General features: G+C 46.0%; 1 protein-coding gene across 1 annotated transcript in view; it reads left to right on the forward strand.

Moving 5' to 3' along the window:
* The first annotated feature begins 416 nt into the window (after positions 1-416).
* Positions 417-12650, forward strand: part of LOC115409913 (dolichyl-diphosphooligosaccharide--protein glycosyltransferase subunit STT3B-like) — a 93293-nt gene continuing 81059 nt past the window's right edge. The window contains exon 1 of the mRNA XM_030121248.1: positions 417-803. Within this exon, the coding sequence (XP_029977108.1) occupies positions 508-803 (296 nt within the window). The 5' untranslated portion in view covers positions 417-507. The remainder of the gene's footprint in view (positions 804-12650) is intronic.

Here is a 12650-nt window from a genome sequence, read left to right on the forward strand (position 1 = left end):
CCATTGGTCAGTTTACGTGTCAATCTAATGGGTTCTGCGCGCTGATTGGCTGAAAGACGCTAAGTCCAGCCCAGTCGTACCTGTCGGTCTGTGACAGGCTGTTCCGGCTTCGCGGTGCCCCGCCCCCCCCTCCTGCGCGCGCCCCGCCCGCCCATTTCCACCGGCGTTCAGTCGTGAAGCGGATTGACGGCTGCAGCCTCGCTATGTGGCGCGTGAGTGTGCGTTTCGGGATGTGACGCCCGTCTCTCGGAGCGGCGATACCGATAAAAATATACATCCTCCCGGGAAGGGGGAGGGGGCTCTCGGAGGACTGGATACCTGAGGACAAGCGGGGTGGGTGGGTGGGTTCGGGGGGGGGGGAACAGCCGGGAGGAGTTGAGCACAGCGCGGAGCGGAGCGGGAGGAGGGAGACACGGGAGCGTGGCAGGAGAGAGAGAGAGAGAGGGAGAGAGAGAGAGAGAGAGAGAGAGACGCTCCAGCAGACCCGACCGACGAGCGCACGCAGAAATGGCGGAGCATCACGCAGCCAGCGACGGCAAGCACAAAGCGTCCAGCACCGCGAACGCCGGGGGCTCGGTGCACGGGAACAGCCGACCCGGCTCCACGGGTGGAGGAGGAGGAGGAGGAGGTGGTGGAGGGGGAGGAGGGGGCAGAGGAGGCCTGTCTGGCGGACTGACACAGCCGGCCGGGTGGCAGTCTTTACTCTCCTTTAGCATTCTTTTCCTGGCCTGCCTGGCAGGATTCAGCTCCAGACTTTTCGCCGTGATCCGGTTCGAGAGCATCATCCACGAGTTTGATCCCTGGTAAGCTGGCTCCCTCCTCTTCCCAGTCCCGACATCCCGGCTGAACCCGCTCCACGGGAAAGAAAGATGACGCATCGCAGTCTCATTGTACTTTCTTTTCTGTCTTTATTTTAAAGTCCGCAGTGATAAGTTGTGAATTCAGTTGTAACTTTATGTGCACAGAGCAGCCAGCCGCTCTCTGCTTCCCTCCCCCTCTCTGGTGTCCTTGCGCCAAACACTTTCCCGTGTGTGCAGGACCTCGGTGATCCCGGTGCCATCACGCCGGTTTGTCCTCTTGCCTCAGCTGATTGTGTCCAGACTGAACAATGTGCGATGTGTCCTCGGCTGCGGCGACAACTTTGTGGCGAGGGTCTGATTCTCGGCAGCTGAAGTTGCAGGGGTGGTTTGAAACGCCTCGTGTGGGGATCGTAGGAAGAGTTGAACGATCGATGTGATTGACTGAGGCTGTGGAAATGATCCTTTAAGAGTTTGACATCTCTAGCTGTTTACTCACCGAACAGGGGGAGTGGAGAAAAGCCCGGCCGGAGTGACAGGGGTCTCTGATCCTCATCGGGAGAGCAGATTTGTGCAGATTCCAGAAGCCAGCTCATCCGGTCTGGTCTGTCTTCTGTCACCACAATCATAGGATTATTCTGCTTTGTAACAGTGTGCCACATCAACCCGGCTGCACTGTGGTCCCCTCAATCTCACAGTATTTACTCCCGTAGCATTCGGTCAGGCTACAGGACTGATGCATTCATTTATTAATTTTCAAGGACAGGTGCTCCATCTTGCTCAGGGTGACACTTGCCTCTTCAATTATGTTGATAACTTCATTGCGTTTTATAGCCAAAGGCCAAGGCTCAGGGCCGTGAGAGGTTCTGCGTGGTTCAGACCAGCTCGATCCACCAAGGACTGTCCTTAACGTGGGCAACGAGAGGCCCTGAGTGCTTCATACTGATTAGAATATGCCATCTTTTTTTTTTTTTTTTTTTTGCAGCCTTCATACATCTGATTAAAGTCTGAGTTTTCACCTATGGCAGGCTGTTACATTTCGCAGTTGCAGTCGAGTCTGCTTTGCTTTGGTTCGGGATATAAAGTGACTCCACGTTCCACAGAGCTCAAGCTGCACGGCTGGTTGGCAGCATATCGCTGAAAAGAAGGGAAAGGCATTCTTTGATATTCAGAAGTTGGAAAAAAAAATTTCTAAAAGCCCTTGTAGCTGTGAGTTTTGTTGTTCTCCACTTTTTTTTTCTCCTCTTGGACCCTGAAACAAAGCAAAGCTTCAGTTGAGCCTTCTGTTGCAGACTTGAGTGTGCAAAATGAGGAATGCAGCCAAAAAAAAGTGATGCACGTTTTATTTGCAAAACAGCGAATTACAACAGAAACGATCTTTCACCAATTTGAATACGTTCGCCTCCCTTGCAGTCATCGCTTTCTTGACCCCATGTGTGCTCCTGATCAGCCTGCTAAGAGCAGTTGCCCTACATCCAAACAGTAGCTAACACTCCGGAGAATTCTATGTGTGTGTGTGTGTGTGTGTGAGTGTGTGCGCGCCTGAGACATGGGTATGTCGGGTATGTCTGCCACAGTGCTGGAGGTTTGTATGGATTAACAATGAAGCTGACCCTGCTGTGCACTGTTTTTGTCAAGAATACTAAAAGGAAATCTATTCAAATATGTAGCACCGTTTGCCGACTATAAAATGAGAGGAGCAGCTTTTTATGCATACGTTCCTCCGTCTAACACGACTCTGTTGCCCTTGTGGCAGCGAGGAAAGAAAACATGTAATTTACATCGGATGTACGATGACCGACACTCCCAGATATCCGTGATTAGCGCCGTTGCCGTCTCACCACCTGGGTTTCTGTCCTCATTTTACTTTTTTCTCTGCGCAGACCTTGAATTGATTTGCAGCTAACCGCTACTTTAAACAAGCCGGCAATTTTTCTCGACTGGAATGAATTTGCAAGTGCCAAAATGTCAAGCTTATTGTGCAATATACAGACACTGATTGAAAGGAAAGTTCGCGATATTGTTTTGCCTGTTATCTGTTGGAGCTCGTTTCACGTTGTGATGTTAAATAGGGAGCAGAGTTCAGGTGGCATTTGTTTCGAGTTTCGCTTGGTGATGTGGTGAAGCGGTTAATTCTTAAACTTGGGAGTGTATTTCCACTTTTCTTAATCAGTTCTGCATGAATGGGTCTTCAAAGGCAAGCTGGTTCTCACAATGTTCTCATGACTTTTATCTTGTCCAGATGGAAGTCTTTAAGACTGCTGGTACACAAATCCCTTTTTTCTGCTGACAACTGGTATTTTCCAATCTGTTCCCGGTGCTCCTCGGGAAAGTAAGCGCCGTTTCCTGCCCCCTCGGTTCACTATTCACTCGAACGTCTGTCCAGAGCGTTTGGAGAACCAGAAGGAAAATCTGAACAGTGAGAAGCATCATGCATGCAGCGAGGAAGGAGTCAAGCTTTTTTTTTTTTCCCCTCCACCTTAGCAATGTGAGGAAATTAAGAGGAGAGGACCAGAAGCATTTTTGTCAGGCACATAATGAGCTGGATATTTAAGTGTAGCAGCACACACACACACACACACACTCACACACACATGCCGACTTTCTCTTCAACCTGACGGCACCGGGAGAGCTGCCGTTTGGCACAACTGGAGCTTTGTTCAAGGACTAGTTGGATGCTCACTATGTGTCAATACAGGATGTTTGCTCTAACTGGCTAAATCCACTAAAATGATGTGCTCGGGCTCAAATGCTTAGCTGAATCAATTTGTCAGTACCTCGCGTGTTGCTCAGGCTGTTTTTCCATGTGAATGTTCCAGATATCATTTTAGATGTTTGAATTCCACAAGACGCTGAAAGCCTAAAGAAGTATGTTTAATTGGTTTTGAAAGATTCTCTTGAGCATAGATGCAGATTCATATTTATATTACGGAACAGGAATCTGTTGCTTTTTTTTTTTTTTTTTAAATGATGTAACGCGTAATCAGAGATTGTCTGTAACACATTGTCAAACATATGGCTCGTGGGCCTACGCCGGCCCATAGGGAGCTTCAATTCGGTCGGCAGGATGCACTTGTATAAAAGAAGGATGTTCCCTTTTCAATAAATGTCGGCAGAAACGACAAACCCGCAGCGGCCCGACTGTAAAACTACATCGTTTTCAGCAGTGCCCCATGGAGATCAAAGTCGTTTTCAAAATGTCACTGTGTAAACGTAAAACTCTCCTAAAACGAAAACGCAACAGTGATGCGTTTTCACTTGAAACCTGGTGTAAGCGGACCCTCGGTCTTAGTGCAACACCAGAGACTGAACAGATGACCGCAGTGCTCATACTGAGACCTGAGTGATGCAGCAGATTGTTTCAGGTTATTCAGAACTTTCTTTTTTCCTATAAAAATTTCAACATGCACTTGCTTTTCTTGCAGCTCAACATTTTTATGTGATATCTCATTACCTTGTCTGCTGGTTATTATTTGACACAATTATTACTCTGTAAATATGTCAGTGTTGCTGATTGTGAATTATGATAACCAACTCTGGTTGACAACCATCTCTGGTTCCGGTGAAGCCAGATCATCCAGGCCAAAACTCGCTCTTCCTCGTGCCGGTCGTTGTTTACAGCTCAATTAGACACTTGGTTTGGTTCCACACACCCAAGCCTCTTGAGCGGATGTCTGCAGGTCATTTGAGAAAACCAAAGTGGAATTGCTGGCACATGGTAGATGATGAGTTCCAAGATGTTCCCCTGATTTTACACAAATGTTTTATCCTCACGCAACCAAAGCCTGCTCAAATGTGAGTCTTCATACTGCTCTGGCTACAAACACAAACCAAATGTTGTCTTGTTGCCAAAAAACGCAGTATGTTTGTCCAGATGTCTGGTTGTTGAGATGCGGAAGGAGCTGCGCTCTGAAGCGGATTGCGTTTGCCAAACCAGACACCTGGACTCGGAAAGCAGTGAAAGTTGCAGACTTTCCCGGCAAAGTCGAGGAAGTCATGTTTCGGGTTGAGGTAATAGAGCTGGGATTGCGGTGTTTGTGCCGATGTGCTGACTGCGGCGCTGTGCCAGGATAAGAGCCGGGTTTCAGCCCGGGAGCGGTTTGGAAAACTGGCTAACATGCTGTGAAGCTATCAGAGCACGTTGTATTACTTCCACCGCCTCGTTCAGCTCAACTGCTCCCTCATGGCGCTCTCTACAGAATTAGGGTGCATTGGGTTTATTTATATTTAGAAACCCTAGATACGTTTTCATCTTTATTTTTTTTTCTTTCTTACGTCGTCTGTGTTGGAAACCTGCAGGACTGGCTGCTCCGACACCTGGGAGCTGGAACATGGTACAGGATATCTCCTATCTCTTTTTGTTTTTTCCCTTGGCAGGCAGTGACATTCATGCAAGAAACAGAAACATCCATTGATGCTCTCCCGCTGTCTAGCGTTAATTCAAAACAAAGGAAGTATCAATTCTCCTCCTGAAATGTCAGCACTTTCTCAGATGCGTTCGGGTAATTCTCGCCTCTCCCAAACGACGCTTTGAGATCGGCCAACACCTCGGATGTTCTTAGTGTTTCTAACTGCTGTAATAATGTTATCTTTGTTGCTGAAAGTTGTTAGCGCTATAAAAATGAATTCTCCCCACAAGTATTATTACCACCTCGGCTTTGTTTTCTCCACACAGATTTTTTTTTTTTTTTTTTTTTTTTTTTAGATTTTTTTTAATTCCAATTCCTCCATCTTTTTCTCACAGCAGAATGCATGACTTCTGTCTCGGAGTAGATTAGGCCATCCAAGGAACAGCTGCTGGCACAGCAACATGTGAGCTGCATGCTGCTGTAGTGCGGGGAAAATAGAGAATAAGTCGTGATTGATCTTCCAAGCAGACATTCGGCCGGAGCTGTGATCTCTGCCTAAAACCCTTGACTGACTGTAGAGCAGCTTATTAAATATTCAGAGGGGATGTGATGTCCAGTTACCTGCTGTAGAAGATGTTTTATCGGCTGCCCATCCTCGGCCAAAAACCCTCCCTGATTACTCAGTCTTACGCCGGGTCTTGTTTTAATAGCTCAGAGTTCCCACAGATACCCAACAGCCTTCTCACAGTTCACATCAATGGTAAGATAATGACTGTTTTGCCTTCAGGCCTTTTGTTTTTATTCCAACCGTGCTGTCTAGACCTTCGTGCACTCGAGTCGTATCCACTCATCCGTCTTCTTTACTGCTACATTCAACTAATGGCTCCTATGTGATTTTATTATCTACAGGACTGTGCAACATGGATTTCATAAACTTGAGTACAATAGTCGGTTTGAATGCACAATGCTTCTCAGAGCAGCAGTCATGTTGTACGGTTTTGTCTGGAAATAACCAAACTTGTGTCACTTAATGTCATAGTAACACGGATTGTAAATGCCCCCTTCATGCCACATTTTAAGTGACAATACATCATTTTTGTCATTTTTCTTTCAGAAAAGTTTTGAAAATGATGTCTGTTTGCAGAGAGCAATATTCTATAAACATTAACAGTGGTGAGTACACGGACATCGCACGAACAGACGACCAAGTTGGATTGATATTCTGGCTGATTCAACTCTAAAACTAACGAGTCCCAGGAGGCCGTGGACTGGGAGTCATGCCACTCTTGAGGCCGCCGTCGTTCTTATTGCCCATCCTCTAGCGCATGTGTAGAAGAACGGTTTATTATGGCCGTGTGGCCTCATATGGCGGTAGCATTTTTAACGTCTACACGGGGACGGAGTCGAGGCGTGTAAACTCGTGTAAACAGAGGACCCAAAACACAATGAAAATTTAGCCTTTTTTCACTTTTCAATGTAGTCACGTGAACGGGGCGTCAGTCACACAGATCTCAGTGTTGCAGAGGACTTGATCTGACTGTGGGTGAAAGCAGTGTACATCCTGGACGGTCCACCACTACATTGCAGGGCGAACGCCAAAAAACACCAAGCATGGGCTCAAACTGGGTGTTTTCTTGCAGTGCGGTGAAAAGGTTGACCACTGCACCATGTGGCCCTTTGCTTCGTATCACAGACCTCTAAAGACACAGGAGAACGAACACCGTCCTTGTTCAGTCCGCCTCCTTCACAGAACTGTATTTATTTGGTACTTTCTCCTCCGTTAGGAAATTTGGTGTCAAGCCCCGCTGATGATTAAGTGCCTTTTCCCACGAGAGGCCTCCCAGCGGACCGGTGCGGAGGCACAGCGAGGAGGTCTGTGAATCTGAGCGGTGCGACGCAGAGAGCTGCAGCTCTGCTCCGGGGCACCTCGTGCATGTGTAGATGGGCTGCTTCTGGCAGGACGCAGTATCTCACACACACACAGGCAAGCCACCGGCTGTTACAAAAGAGATGTCCAAACAACTCCGCTTCTTATCACTTTCCCTTTATATTTGATTCTACATTTGTTTGCTTTACGGAGACCGCAGCTTAGCGTTTTCATTCATATCAAACAGTTGGAACGTTTCATTTTTTTTGTGTGACACGACTGTTGATGCTCTTCCTTTTTTTGCGCCCTCGATTCTGAGGTTATGCGTTGGGCTGTGGATAATGGGAACAAAAAAAAAAAAACAGGTTGTGCATTTGGCTTTTTGGCAAGCTATTCCAGTCTGCTGTTCAAGACAATGACGGAGGGGCCATGCGCGATATAAAGGTGAAAAGCCGTGGTCGATTCATTCACGCCGAATTGAGGTGCCCCAGATTTCAGCCCTCAATTTGCCTGTCAGCCCCCGTGGCTGGTGCGGCCGTTCTGAAAGCGTTGGCAAGATTGCCACCTAACAAGAGGTGCTTGTCAGCAGCCCGCAGGCCACGCGAGGTACAGATGCCTTGATGGAGGATAATGGCGCTGAGAGGTAGCCCAGTTTGTTAGTGTGATGAATTGCTTCTGCTGTGCGGCGTCCGCGTGCTCACGCGCACATTATGCGCTTTACAAGCCGGTTGGTACACCTGAACTTTTAATTATGGGGAAGTTGTAGCATCGTTTTTTTTTTTCTTGCCGCTTGCACAAACACAGAAGTAGCACAAGTACAGCGCTCTCTGTTTTTCATTATAAATTACCTTGAGCCAGTCCTCGGCTCCACCTTTCCAAACCGCAGCCCTCTTGCAAATTTTGGCAGGCACTTACTAATGAGACTTTAAAAGCATTGTGCTCTGAAAGCTTTCGAACGCCGTGTTCCGACCCCTGCTCTCTTTATCCATCGCCGCGTTAAAGATGCTGTTGTCAGTCTTTCAAGTGTCCAACACATTTCATTCACTAACCAGCAGCCAGAATCAAGAGTTCGGCTACAGTCGACTTCCAGTCTCTCTTTGAGAAAAGATTTGCATACTATGATGGGAATACAGTGTACATGCTACTGAAATAGCACTCTGCTGTATGTCACCGTCTTTAAATAGTAAAATTCAATTTAATGGTATTTAGCAATTAAGCTAATTCCTCTTGTGGCATTTTCCTGCGACACCAGTGATGTTCTCTGTTAATAGATGAAATCTAACACTAGTTTTATTTGCACAGAGCTGAACAAATCCCTGTAAACCTCTGCACCGGTACTGTGCCTTGAATCTGTCTTTATGTCAGTTTGGCTCAGTCTTATTAGCACGACTCTCCAGAACACCGTGGAGCCACTTAATTTACGTTTGGCACAAATCCAGCACGATTAAAAAGCCTCAGCGTGAAATATATTTACATGTACTAATTGTTCATTTGTCTTTTGATCTGTGGATAAGTAGTCCTTCCCTAAAAAGGACTTTCCTAAGTAGAAATATTGCGTTGCACGTGCCTCTCTATATGCTTTCGTTGGAGATCTGCTTGAGTGTGTCTCTCTAATCCACATTTACTGCATTTGCCAACTAAAAATGTCAGATCTATAATGCACCACCCCTCCTTACTTTCAAGTGTTTTACCAGAAAGGCCTAAAATGAATCTGAAAAGTCATTTGGACATTGCTTCATGCGGTTGGACTTTGATGACCAGACTTCAGAATAATTGATTAAACCAATTCCGGTCGTGATATCTCTGTAATGCCTCCATGTAATTCCACAAATTTGGGCACGCGCGTTCACTGCAACTACTTTGATTTATTTTCAGTCAGTTACGCCGGCCAAATGTTAAAATTTGATGAGCATTAACTTGTTTGATCTAAATTTCTGGATAGATGTATAGAAGGAAATCCTCCACTCAAGCTGTTCCATTTAACTCTTTGTGGTGAGGATGCTTCTCAGTGTGCTTTCGTCAAGTAATTTTAAGAAAAGGAGCTTCTATATTGCCGTGACTTGCTTTGTTTTTCTTCCCGCAGACCTCAAGTCTTGGCTGGATTGTCTGAATCGTGGTACTGTGTCCACCGTGACGCCGATCTGGAGTGGATCTAAAAACAAACCACGATGGCGGAACTAAATTTATCCCCCCGTGTTCCCATCTATAGCAAATACAACTGGAATCACTTCACAACGGCGTGTGTCATGCGGAGAGGAAATGCGTGGTTGATGCAGCTTTTGTCAAGCTGTTCATTCCGTGTTGTCATGGGCGCTTTGATGCGATTGTTGTTCCGTGACCACCCAGCCTGCAGAACCCATCCGCCCGAGGAAAAAAAAAACAACAAAAAAAAAAAAAAACAGAAGGAGCGACGTGTCCGCTTAACAAATGCCGAGCTGTAATTGACGGCGCTCCTTCCGAATGCCTGTGCCAGCGCGCTTCTCGTTTGTGTTTGGGAGTAGAAATTGTGCCGCTTGTCTGTGCTGGAAGTGTGCCGCCGGCCTGAAGTAAGTTCTAATGCTCGGGGTTTCCACCGGACCGACGCTGCAGTGAGACCTTCACTCTCGCATCACTGTTAACGGAGAGCTGTTGGCGTTCTGTTATTAGTTTCCATCTCAGAAAGTTTTAGTCTCCATTTACCCGGTAAATTGCCTTTTTTTTTTTTTTGGGGGGGGGGGGGGGGTCAGCCTGCAGCTGAATAGTGCTCCAATACATAAAAGTGCAGCTGTATATACACCCAGGACTGATTGTCATGCTATTGGTCAATCCACTCCTGGAGTTAGTCCAAGACACAAAGACCAGAGGTCACTTCAGCGAAATATTATTTGTCACAATGCTTTTTGTACTTTTTTTCTGACAATACCATAAAATTGAAGGTGGTCTGTGTTGTTTTGACACATTAGATTACTGCGAGCGCGTCCTCTCAATGGCGCAGAGTCACTTTCATCATCTCGGCGGCAAATAAATCTGACAGGATGAATAGAAACTCTGCCAATAGGTTTTTACTGCCTTTGTGTTTGGTGTGTGAGGAACTGGCAACCTGTTCAGGGTGAACCCTGCCTTCACCCAAAGACAGCTGGGATTAGCTGCGCCCCCGAAATCCTGACTTCAATAAAGTGGCACTAAAAAAAACCACTATACAGCCGTATTAATGAAATCTTCATCACTTTGTCGCACAAATCTCCTCAAATTTGGTGATATGAGTTTCATTCTAAGGAATAAATTGTCACTTGATAAAGATTCATGGCACGGTAGATGATATCGCCTCATTCCTCAATGAAATGTGAAATTCTTCACATCGTGGCTTAATACAATATACTGTTAGGATTCCTGATAAAATGTGATAACCTTTTTTTTCATCGATCCGTAGAGGGCTTTGTAAAGTTTTTGTGAAATGTTTTATTAATGTAATGATATATTAAGTTTGTTTTATGATCTCCTCAGTCCCTCCTGGTGGCACATCAGGATCAAGTCTGGATTTGAGTGTGGTGCAAATCCTGGATGCAGCAGGAATTGTATTCACCGTAAAAACGAACCAGCCCTACAGCGCTGTGTAATCTTCTTTTGAAGGCAGCAGCCGAATACGCGCATCTTCATTATAATCGCTTTTTATTGTGATATCACTTGCTTCAGATCTGTTATGTTTACCTTGCATCTTCATAATTTGTTCTAGAATGAGTAAGTCCAATAAACCTCAAGTGAACACCTGTAAAAAAAAAATATAAATAAGTTATTGACAGTGTCATTCTCTTTACCAGGTGTACGACTTTGTCTTTTCTGGATAATACAAACTGTCTGTTTTGCGATGCCAAGTCTTAAAAAAGGTAGAATTCAATGACATGAGCTGATTAATGGAAATGATGACGATATTGTCAATGAGTTTACCGTCATCCCAGGGTTTTAGTTCTTCCCCTCCACAGTATACAGTGTCAAAATGAGACTCCCATCAATCCCAGGTTGTAAATGGGACATCGGGTCACCAAGTCAGACAAGAACAGATGTGAGTGGCTGAGAAATGTGGGGCCGACAGGTGCAGAGGAAGCACGTGCATCCCAGTCATCAGAAAGCTGATACGATCTGCAGTGTCTGTTCTGTCGCAGCCAGACGGACCTGTCCTTTCTTCCCCTCCAGGCTCCACTGCACCTATAGAAGGCACAACTACTTACCAAAAAAAAAAAAGAAACAGCCTTGGAAAAAAAAACAGTAATGCTGAAGCAAAGGGAAAAGCAGTAGACTTATATTTTCTGCAGAAAGCCAATATCTGCTCGCTTTGACAGTTTTGTGACTCTGTTTGGTTTTGTTTGTGGGTAAGCTGTAGATCATTTTCCGCTCAGACAGTTGTTGGGTATTGGCTCTCGCTCGCTGCTTTCCTTTTCTCCTCCGACGTTGGCTTTGAAGTGCTCCTCCATGCCCTCTGAATGGTGTGGGGTTAGAAGTGGGGCCGGGGGAACAGAGAGGATCTGTGCTTATCATACATCCCTGTCCTCTTACTGACAGGAGTCAGCATGCAGCTCTGGTGGGCGAGCCCACCTGCATACAGAGAGGAGAAGAAAGCAGGAGCGAGAGAATCAGAAGTAGGATGGTGGGAGGCGTAGAGGGAGAGAAGAAATCGCTGCCTGCCAGGCATCGCAACCGAGGGAGGTTTAGATGGCAAAGCCAAAGATTTCATTGTTCCAAAAACTGCTTTATTAGTTTGTTTGCCTGCGCTCTACATGTGTAGCGCGTCCCTTTTTTGGGGAGTTTTTGTGGAGGGAGGATGGGATTGATTTGTTATTTTGTGGGCCTTGTGCCTCAGGTTAAATTGAATGCCAGTTGATAGGCTACTTACAGCAGAGCCCATTTAATAAGATCAGCTGCTTAAAGCATCTCTGAAGCATTACTGAATAGTTCAAATAGCTCAGCTCAGCTTATTCTTGAGTAATTTTTCTCCTTTCATTTTAATCCCTCCAACATTTTTGCAGAAACTCTACAGAAAATTCACACTCTTTGGCATGTGCAGTGAGACCAGGTGGATGGTAAAGACCTGGTTTAATCAAAACAACCGCCAGAGTAGAGGTTATTGTGAATACCGAGTGACTTTGGGCGCACTCTTATGATTACTGTGGAATATTGTCGCTGGGGTTCTCTGCTCGATGAGCTGGTTTTGTTAGATTTATGTGCCACTGCTTGTTTCACGTCAAGATTTCCCTATTTAATTCTGCCTGTGTCGTTCCCTCCGTTGGCTGGATCCCTGGTTTGGTTGGCCAGAAGTCTTTTTGGCACCTCTGAAATGCCTCTTGTTCCGTGTCATTTAGATTCTGTAATGTCTTTATTGGAAATCTTTTATTTCCTCTCCTTGTTTCGAGGTAAGACCCCTGAAAGCCTCTTGCATATTTTTGAGTTTCATGTGAATCAGGTATTCAGTTTTCAAATTGTTTCCAACACGGTCCGTTGAAGTCTTTTATCATTATGCAAAATGACGGAAACCTCTGACTAAAGCTAATCTCAGGTGCGGTTATTGCGTTTCCTGAAATGGGGCACTCGGCCTCGGCCTCGCCTGCCCAGCGTTGCATCAACACCGCATCCTCCCTCCTCTGGTGGGCCATTTGTTTTCACCTC

This window comes from Salarias fasciatus, chromosome 22 (genome assembly GCF_902148845.1).
Source record: "Salarias fasciatus chromosome 22, fSalaFa1.1, whole genome shotgun sequence".
NCBI classification, from domain to species: domain Eukaryota; kingdom Metazoa; phylum Chordata; class Actinopteri; order Blenniiformes; family Blenniidae; genus Salarias; species Salarias fasciatus.